The 11,076-nt window shown below is 38.8% G+C and overlaps 1 protein-coding gene across 1 annotated transcript; it reads right to left on the bottom strand.

The window, feature by feature from the left end:
* Nucleotides 1-7,037: 7,037 nt before the first annotated feature.
* Nucleotides 7,038-7,994, bottom strand: LOC138177700 (olfactory receptor 51I2-like). Its single transcript, XM_069108913.1, has one exon. The coding sequence runs from the start codon at nucleotides 7,992-7,994 to the stop codon at nucleotides 7,038-7,040; it is 957 nt and encodes a 318-aa protein (XP_068965014.1).
* Between the last annotated feature and the right edge of the window lie 3,082 nt (nucleotides 7,995-11,076).

Genomic DNA, 11,076 nt, shown 5'->3' with positions numbered 1-11,076 from the left:
CGGGGGACTCTCAACAACGGCTTCCCAGAATTCAGATCAAATCACAGAACACTTCTCAAAGTGAGTCCCAAAACAAAGCTACACATCAGTGCTTATATAGCCTTCTCCTGGCTCAGAGAATGTAACAACCTTTTTGACCCACTGGCCAATCAAAAAGTATCTTCTGAAAAACAAGCCTCCCTCCCCAGGCTTCTGGTGCACTTTAGCCTAAGAGCAGGGAAGATCTTTAAAATTTACATTCGCATTACACCATCAGAATGGTTTTCCCAGAATGTAAGACCATGTTTCTGGTTAGAGCAGTTTATGGGTCTTATAAAGGCAGTCAATTGTAGCCAATTTTTGATTACATTGAACTGTATTATCTAGACAAAGAGTTCTTTATCTGGGATATACTGAATCCCTAGGATTATGGATAGGCATAGATGTCAGGAGGTCTATGAATTTGGATGGGAAAAATACATTTTCATTTCAATCTAATTGATTTCCTTTGTAATCATATGTATTTCATTTAATGCGTTTAAAAACCATTAAGTTGGGCAGAGTCAAGATGGTGGAATAGAAACAGGACTTCCATGGGGCTCCAGCTCCCACCTCCTACAAATCATGTAAAAGGTGACTCTGAACAAACTTTGGAGCTACATATCCCACAAAATGACACAGAGAAGCTAACCTCCCACTGAGGTCAGCCCGGCAGGCCAGCAGGAATCCACCAGACCAGCACACTGGGAGCAGAGCCCAGCCCTGCTCCAGCAGGAGGTTTTAGCCTCAGGGTAGGCCTGACCAGCCCTGGCTGAAGGGAATTCAGATCACCAGCAGCTGTGGTGGCTTCCAGAATTATCAACCCATAGATGCTAAGGACAAAGTGAGAGGTCAGTGCTGGGTGGATTTTGGGATATGGTAGTTTCGGAATGTGGTAAGAATTCTTGCCCCTGGGGCAAGAAGCCACTGAGGTGTGTAGCTGTATAGCCACAGCCACGTGGCAGCTTCAGCTCCTGGACTTCATATTGTAGGGGGAACAAACAACCAATCTGAGGGGTAATCGCTCTTGCTTTAACCTGCTTGGATCTGTATTGTGGTCTAGGGTGGAGGTCCTGGGGTGTATGAACAGCTTGCCAGAGCATGTGGAAGCTGAGAGAGGGCACCCAACTAATACCTTCGGCAGCTGAGAAAACACTGGTGTTTGGGATGAAGCTACCTTGTCTAATGGCAGAGTCCTACTGTGGCAAAAAGCCCAAAAGTCAAGTAATTAAGTGGCAACATGAGCAGGAAAATGAAGCAAAGCAAATGGAGCATCCCAAATTTACACTTCTATTTTAGGGACAAAAAGGATCAAAGCATGGAACAGGAGGAAGACAATGAAGTCAGAACTCCTCCACCAAAAGCTTCCAAGAAAGATATGAGCTGGTTACAGGCCATAGAAGACATTAATAAGGATTTTGAAAACCAAATAAGAGAAGTAGAGGAAAAATTGGGAAGAGAAATGAGAATGAGGCAAGAAAATTATGAAATGATGGTCAACAACCTGACTGAAGAAAATAACACCTTAAAAAATAGACTAACTCAAATGACAAAAGAGGCTCAAAAAGCCAACGAGGAAAAGAATTCCTAAAAAAGACAAATTTGCCAGATGGAAAAAGAATCTCAAAAGCTCACTGAGGAGAATCATTCCTTCAGAATTACATTGGAGCAAATGGAAGCTAGTGACTTAATGAGAAATCAAGATACTATTAAACATATCCAAACAAAAAAAAATAGAAGGCAATGTGAAATATCTCATTGGAAAAAACCACTGACCTGGAAAATAGATCCAGGAGAGATCATTTAAAAATTATTGGACTACCTGAAAGCCATGATCAAAAAATGAAGCTAAAAATCATGCTTCAAGAAATTCTCAAGGAAAATTGCCCTGATGTTTTAGAACCAGAGGGCAAAATAAAGATTGAAAGAATTCACCGATCACCTCCTGAAAAAGATCCCACAAAGAAAACTCCTAGGAATATTACAGCTAGGTTCCAGAATTCCCAGATCAAGGAGAAAATATTACAAGCAGCCAGGAAGAATCAATTTGAATATTGTGGAAACACAATCAGGATAACACAGGATCTTGCAGCTTCTATACTGAGGGATTTAAGGACTTGGAATATAATATTCTGGAGGGCAAAGAAGCTGGGATTAAAACCAAGAATCAATTACCCAGCAAAACTGAGTATCATATTTGAGGGGAAAATATGGTCATTCAGTGGAATAGAGGACTTTCAAGCATTCTTGATGAAAAACAGAGTTGAATAGAAAATTTGACATTCAGATACAAGAAGCAAGAGAAGCATGAGAAGGTAAATAGGGGAAAGAAATCATAAGGAACTTATCAAAGTTGAACTATTTATATCCCTACATGGAAAAAGTATAATTGTAACTTATGAAATATTTCTCAGTATGAGAATAGTTGAAGGGAATAGAAATGCGTGTGTGTGTATAGATAGATAGATAGATAAAGATATAGATATATAGGTGTATATATATATACACATATCCATATATATGTCTATATAGGAGAGTATATGTGCATATGAATACATATGTGAATGTGAGTATATATGTTTACAAGTATACACAGATAGAGGGCACAAGACCATTTTAATAGGAAGGGATGATACTTAAAAGGTGAAATCAAGAGGTGAGAGAGGAATATAATGAGAGGAGATTGGGAGAGACAGATTGGGGTAAACTATCTCATATAGAAGAGGCAAGAGAAAATGGTCACAATGGAGGGGAAGAACAGGTAGTCAAAAGGGAATGGGTCAACCTTATTCTCATTGAATTTGGATTAGGGAAGGAATGACATACACACAAAATAAGGTATCTCACCCTATAGCAGAATAGGGGGAAGGGGGCAAGAGGGGGATGATGGAAGGGAGGGCAGGCTGGGGAGGAGGGAAGTTGGAAGCACCCACTTTTGAAAAGTGACAGGATAAAAGTAGGGAATAGAACATGTGGGAGGTGGGATAGGAGGGAAGAAAATAGAATCATTCTTTTACACTACATCCTCTATGGATATCTTCCCAGTAAGGGTGGGTGACAAGGGAGAAAGGCAATGAATCTGAAATTCAAAGTTTTAAAATCATATATATATATATATATATATATATATACTATTATTAATATTATTTAATATGTAACTGGGAAATAAGATATTCAGGCACTGGGGCATAGAAATCCATCGTGCCCTACTGGAAAGTCAGAGGGAGTATGGAAGAATGTATGGGAGAGATCAGATTGGAGGAGGGGATATCCAGTGGGATTGCTATTTTGGGGTGGTGGGTAGGGGGAGAAAGGGGGAGAAAATTTGTAACTCAAAATCTTGTGGAAATGAATGATGTAAACTCGAAGTTAATAAAGCATTTGAAAAGAAAAAATGAATAACCAAAAAAAAAAAAATAAAAACAGTTAAGTCAGGGCAGCTAGATGGCACAGTGAATAGAGCACCACCCCTGGAGTTAGGAGGACCCGTGTTTAAATCTGGCCTCAGACACTTAACACAAAACTATCTATGTGACCTTGGGCAAGTCACTTAACCCCAATTGTCCTACCTTCCCCCCTCCAAAAAGCAAAAATAAAAATAAAAACAAACAGGAAAAAAAATTTAAGTTTTCCACAAGTTTCACCAGACTACTAAAGGATTCCATGAGGTAGAGACAGAGACAGAGAGAGCCAGAAAGAGAAAGAGAGAGAAGGAAAAAAAAAGAAAAAAGGTTTAAGGGTCCCTGATAAATAGCTTAGTATTTATCTAGTTGATATTTTCTATCCATTCTCTTTCTCATAAATGCCTTCATCAAGTACAAGGTCAAGGTAATGAGGAAAATATTTTTTGCAGATTCATTGTTTATGAGCAGTTTCTGATAGAGAGTACTTAATAAGGTACTAAAAAAGGTACAAGCCCTAGGCATATTCAGTGAAATTGGGGTATTTTCCATACAGGTCAATTATCTAACTCCACCATTCTGGAAAAATGAAAACCTAGCTCATGAGATCTGTGCAGCATGTCACTAACCTCAGTTTTTATTTAATGATCGAAGGCTTCTGTTCACTCTCATACAGCCATGAGTCCAGTCAATAGGTCTCCTCTGCCTATCCCTTATACCTTTTTATGGGAAAGCTTGGGTGAAGCCTCCAGCTCTCTGGAGAGTACAGGGTTCTTGTAAGGAGTCTCTGAGGGTGGTAAGGCCTCAGAGGATGTGTTTTCTGCTTAATACAGGTATTTATAGATAGTTTATAAGGTGAATTCTTGTGGGAAGGAGATTGAGGGGGATTTAGACAAGGGAGAGTGTTAGAGTTCTTCCATTTGTGTTTGTATTATTTGCTTTGCACATAATAATGAATTAACATTTTTTCCATTCCTTCATTCCTCTCCCCACCTATATGGTCACCTAGTAACAGCCAAGCAGATTCTGGGGGGGGGGCAATCTGAACTTTTAAGTAATCAATCTTTTCTGAACCCCGTGGATACCCACCCATGTTCTCTGCCATGTGGTAGAATGAGAGGTAATATAAAGGGCATATGAAATCTGTCTTGGACTTCTGTTCTTTCATAGCCACAAAACATTACTCTCAGAGTGCCTAGCTTGACAGAAACATTTTTATTACATATGGTTTCTTTGTAAACTTTTAGAGGATATGGGTCAGAGATATTCTAGGTATTAATCTGTGCCTTGTCCTCCTGGAAATCTTTCTTAAGAAAAAAGAAGTGTTGGGGGCGGCTAGGTGGCACAGTAAGTAAAGCGCCGGCCCCAGAGTCAGGAGGACACGAGTTCAGTTCTGGCCTCAGACACTTAACACCCACACACACACACACACACACACACACACAAAAAAAAAAAAAAAAAAAAAAAAACTAGCCGTGTAACCTTGGACAAGTTTCTTAGCCCCAATTGCCCTTCAAAAGGGAAAACAAAAAGAGAAGTGCTCAAAGAGTGAAGATCAGAAGGTATGGGAATCTCTATGTCCTGGGTCAGACCTGTGTTGATGTGTCTCATTGATGGGGTTTTGAGGAAATGAGTCTGATTTTAAAGTTACTAAATGAGCCAAAAAAAAGAGAAGCGAAGATCTCTGGGAAGAATCTTGATAGCATTATGACCTTGTTTAGTTATCCTAATATATTATGTTGGAAGCGTGTAAGATTTTTGTAATTCTTAATGAAGGTTGGCAGATGGCTTGAGGATACAAGACCTGGAATATATTAATAACCAGTCCAATTCAGTTTGATTCCTCAAGTATTTATTAAAGGTCTACTATGTGAAAAGCATTATGTTAGACACTTGAGTTTATAAAGATACAAATGAGAATCTTTGCCCTGATGTAGTTTACATTTTACAAAATGTAGGCTCATAGTTCTAGAACTGGTAGAAACCTTGAAGGTTATCTGCTTCAGTCATTTCATTTAGAGGTGAGGAAATTTAGCATTAGAAAGGTTAAGTGGCTTTTCCAAAGTAATGAAATAGAGAGTGAAGCAAAGGTGATTTAAATCCCTGACCTGTCATTACAAGTTCAGTGTTCTTCCAGCCACATCACTGAGTCCTTTATGGTTGTTTAGAAAAAGTATTTTAAAACCAAATGGTGGTTCCACCAGCCAGATAAATGTTAGTTCTATGACTTCTTGGGATTTGCACTTAAGTTATGAAAGTATTTTCCTCTTGAAAATATGGTTGTTGTCCTTTGCTCTTGAAGAGGATGAAAATAATAACACTATGTTGGGGTCAAGGTATGGTATGTCTGACTGTGGCTCATCAGACCAATGTGAGCTCAGAAGACTCTACCACAGGTCAGGCACAAATAGATAATATGAAGATTTGAAATGGATGTGTCTGAATTTGAATATCTCATATTTCTTTTAAGCTACTGCAATTCTGCTTGACTCTTAGAGTACAGTGCCTTGCCAAACTTCATTATAGCTCATGTACAAACAGGTCTTTGTAAAGAAGGTACATTCTGGTGGAATAACTATACACTGGTGGCAAAGTTTGGGTAGTGGAGTATAGAGAACGTTACTATTATGTGGTGGGACGTAGGAATAAGGACTGGTTAGAACTCTGATACCCTATAGCGGTCTGTCAACAGAACAGGGACACTAATCCAACTGTCATTCCTAGATAAAATTCAAGAGTTAGTGAGTTCATGATGGTCACTTAATTACTCAGAATAATAATGAAAACTAATACTTATGGACTGCATATTGTTACAAACCACATCACATATAATATCTAATTTGAATCTAATGATAGCCTCAAAAATAAGTGAGAAACATGAAAAAGTGGAGAATCTTTTGGATGTAGTATGAATGTGTGTATGTATTATTAACTCAACTGTTTAGATTCAGAAACTGAGACCAAGGAAAGTTTAGAGTCCTACCTAAGGTCACACGGCTAGGAAAAAGCACATCAGAAACATGAGCTTATGGAATTTCTTGAGCCTTTGAGATTTTTCTGTCTTCAAGTGTATTTTTATCCCCTCTTCATTATGCTATCTTTCCTCTTCATGCTAAGGGGAACACATTATTCCATACTACAATCAGTATTCTCTGAGACATTTATTAGGAGACTGTTGTCACATCAGACTAGTATAATAGTATAGTAGCTAGTTAGCCATCTTCTACATACTGTTTTAAGGTTTACATTCTACTCTCCATATATTTTGTTATTTGATCTTAAAAGATAGATATTATTATTAATTCCATTCACAAAGAAGAAACTGAGGCTGGAAGAACCCAAGATATTTATTCAGGTCTTCCTAGCTCCAAGTCCAGGGCATTAGCCCCACCTATAGGGACTTCAAAAGTAATCTAATGCCAGCCACTGCATTTCATGAGAAATGGCACTATCTCACCTCTCAATTTTGGTATCTCTCCCCTTCAATTTCTAAGAACTAAAGGTTCTGCCAAAAAAAGTTACTCTGTTCATCATTCTTAATGTCTTCGTGGTTCCCAACCAATCACAATCATAATTAATTCCCTAGAATCCTGGGACTATTCCCTACACAAATCAATTTCAGCCCCTTTTCCTTAGCAACTTAAGCATTGCCTCCCGAATATGCTTGGACTTGACACTGTAAATGATGGGGTTGAGCACAGGGGGGACTACTAAGTAGACATAGGCAACAAGGGCATGCACAATGGGGGGCGCATGCCTACCAAAGCAGTGGATAATGGACACTCCAATGACTGGGATATAGAAGACCAGAACAGCTAGAATGTGGGAGACACAAGTGTTCAGTGCCCGGGCCCGTTCTTTAGGAGAAGCCAAACCTATAACAGTGTGCAATATGAGTCCATAGGAGAGAGCAATTAGGAAGGAATCCACAACGGCAGTGGAGAGCACTACATAGAGTCCATATAGGATGTTGACAGTGATGTCAGCACAGGCCCTCTTCATCATGTCAGCATGGAAGCAGAATGAGTGGGAAAGTTGGACTTTCTCAGGGCAGAAGTTCAGCCTCTTCAGCAGGAAAGGCACAGGGAAGAGAGAAACAGTGGCACGGGTCACAATGGCCATTCCAATCCTGCCAATGACAGCATTGGTGAGGACAGAGGCATAGCGCAAGGGATTAGAGATGGCCACAAAACGGTCAAAGGACATGGCCAGAAGCACTGAAGACTCTACAACAGAGAAGGAATGGAGGAAAAACATCTGGACCAAGCAGGCATCAAAGGCTATGCGGCGATAGTCAAACCAGAGCACAGCCATGGTGGTAGGAAATGTGCACAAAGTGAGTCCCAAGTCAGTGAGAGACAACATGGAAAGGAAGTAATACATGGGCTGGTGCAGACTGGGAGTCCTCCTCACAGCTAGCAGGATCATGCAGTTGCCTGTGAGAGCCATAGTATACATGGAACAGAAGGGGATAGAGATCCATCCATGCACAGCTTCCAGACCTGGAATGCCAATCAGCAGGAAAGCAGATGGTTGGAAGAAGGAGCTGTTCTCATGGGATTGGGAAAGCACCATCACTGAACAACAGACAGGGTCTCTCAAAAGATGACACCTTCTCTGACTCTACATGTAGATTCAGACAGGAAATAGGATCAGAGTCTCCAATTATTTTTACCAAGAATGCAGAAGGAACTGTAGACATTTTCCTCAGGTCCAAGATGTTACATCTCAAGTTTAGGAAGTGGTCTAATCATCCTTGTGGACGGCCATCCTGTAATTATATTATTGGAGTTATTATGTGTAGCTCATTTCCTTGACTGCTATCCTAGAATAGAAATTAAAATAAGATACAAAACAGATTTCAACAAATTGTAGAGTCGGAGCTATCTGTCAGATCTTCAAGGAAAGTTTTTAGGGAGTAGGACCCATCTCAATTCTGTGAGTATGATACATGTCAGGAAGTCAGTTAACAAGTATTTATCAAATACTTACTATGTGCTGCACACCTTGGTAAGCAATGTGGATATAAAATGAACCTATGAATGCATGGCTGTGCAAAAGAAAAAGAATTCCCTGCTCCTCAGAAAAATACATTCTAATGGGGAAACAACTTTTAAATCAGCATGTATATGTAGGATATTTACCATGTAGATGGAAGATAACCTTAGAAGGAAAGGCTCCACCAGCTCAGGGATGAAAAGTTCTGAGGAAGTTGGTATTTTAACTGAGTCCTTAAAAATATCCAGATATTCTAAAAGTTAGAACAAGGAAAGAAAGGATGACAGATATCAGAGACAGACTAGAAAAAAATGGAGACATGATATTTATTGGAAAAAATAAGTAGACATGGAGTGGAATAATAATATCAATGATAATAATATTTCATAAAATTTATATAGGGCTTACTATATGCCAGCCACTGTGCTAAGCCATTTACCATTATCTTCTTTTTGATCCACCCTGGGAGGCATAAATATAAATAAAATATGACTTTAAAGATAGAGAGGGGACTGGTTATAGTTTTGAATGCCAAATGAACAAAAACTTTAAACCTTGTATTTCATTCTGGAGTTAGAAGCAGCTCCTTGAGTTTATTGAGTAGGCAACTGACATGGTTGTCTCTCTTTGAGGTAGCTAATTGTGGAGTGCAAAATGCTGAATTTGGGAAAAGAGGGCCTGAATTCAAATATAGCATCAGACACTTATTAGCTTTGTGATGCTTCTAAATCGCTTACTTTTTCTGTGCTTATTAAACATTTATAGAGTGAAAATAGTAATAATACCTAACTCCCAGAGTTGTTGTGAAACCAAATAATATAATATGTGTAAAGTGCTTTGCATACCTTTGTAAATCTCTATCTAAATGATAGGTATTATGATTATAGTTATAGTGCTTCAGGAAAATCCACTCCACAGTTGATAGGAAGATGGATTTTAATAGGATAGAACACTTATAAGATGATTAAAATGTTTCAGGATCAGCCCTCAGACTGAATGTTTGAAAGTCACCTGTTTTAACTTCTGGGAGCTAAGTTGATGGAATAAGCATAAGTCACTTTCACCTTCCCTTATAGACCTTGAAAAACCGAGAGAATATTGCCCTAGTAGAAATTCTGAAATATTGGAGTTAGCAGAAAGATGGGGATACAGTAGTCTTTTAGTTCAGGAGGCTAAGGGGATTGATGTAAAAGGTCCCTCTTCCTGTGACCTTAGGGGACCAGTACAGGATGGAAGCATCCCAGAAAACCAGCAGTGAACAGCACCTCAGTGGACCAGTTTATGGTCCTGAGACCCAGAGGGGAAGAGCAGGCAAGTGCCAACACCAGGTACACACCAGGCACCATCACCAGCTCCATTTCAGCACCAGGTAAACTACCAGAAAAGTACAGCATCCAGTTGCCAGCACCTGAGGCCCCAGCATAGATCAGTATCCAAGCCCCTAAGCCCCAGCACAATGAACCTTGGACAGTGCTCCTTTGACCCAGAAACATAAATCAAATTTGAAAGTCAGAAAAAAGGCAAACAACATGAACAAGAAGTATAAAAGAAAAAAACAGTGACCATATAGAAATAACTTGGTGACAGGCAAGATGTAAACACAAATCTAGGAGAAGACATCATGTTCAATATACCCACATCTGAAACCTTAAAGGGGAATATGAACTGGTATAAAGTCCAAAAAACCTTCTTGGAAGATCTTAGGAAGGGTTTTAAAAAGTCAAATAAAACAGGTAAAAGGAAAATTGAACAATTTCTTTAGAAATACACTTGACAAAATGGAAAAAACTACACTGAAGAAAACAACTCCTTAAAAAGTAGAACTGTTCAAATGAAAAAGAAGGTATAAAAACTAACTAAAGAAAACAATTTATTAAAAATTAGAATTGGGCAAGTGGAAGCTAATGATTCTATGAGACATCAAGAATCAGTCAAAATTGAAAGAATGAAAAAAATAGAAGAAAAAGTAAAATACCTCATTGGAAAAACAACTGACCTAGAAAATAGATCAAGGAGAGATAATTTAAGAATTATTGGTCTACCTGAAAACCATGATGAGAAAAGAGCCTGGACAGCATCTTTCAAGAAATCATCAAGGAAAACTGCCCTGAGGTCCTAGAACCAGAGAGTAAAATAGCCATTGGAAGAATCCACTGATCACCTCCTGAAAGAGACCCTAAATTGAAAATGCCAAGGAACTTTGTAGTCAAATTCCAGAATTATCACATCAAGGAGAAAATACTGCAAACAACCAGGAAGAAACAATTCAAATATCGTGGAACAAAAGTGAGGGTTACCTATGACCTTGCAGCTTCAACTTTAAAAGATTAGAGGGCTTGGAATATGATATTCAGTAAGGCAGAGGAGTTTGCATTACAAGCAAGGATCCAGCAAAATTGAGCATAATTTTTCAGGAAAGGAGATGGACTTTCAATGAAATAGGAAACTTCCAGACTTTCCTGAGGAAACGACCAGAGCTAAACTAAAAGAGATTATTTTCAATACAAGACCAAAGATAGGCATTAAAAAGGTTAAGCAGGAAAGGGAAAAAAGTTATTCAATAATGACAAACTGTTTATATACCAATATGGGAAGAAGATACTTGCAACTCTTGAGAACTGTTGTCTTTATTACATCATATAGAAGAGAAATAAATAGA

The sequence above is a fragment of the Petaurus breviceps genome, unplaced genomic scaffold (genome assembly GCF_028583685.1).
Source record: "Petaurus breviceps papuanus isolate PSGF00001 unplaced genomic scaffold, PetGlider_PUasm1.0 90444, whole genome shotgun sequence".
Lineage (NCBI taxonomy): Eukaryota > Metazoa > Chordata > Mammalia > Diprotodontia > Petauridae > Petaurus > Petaurus breviceps.
Note: the sequence above shows the minus strand (reverse complement) of the source record. Positions and strands in the feature narration are given on the sequence as shown.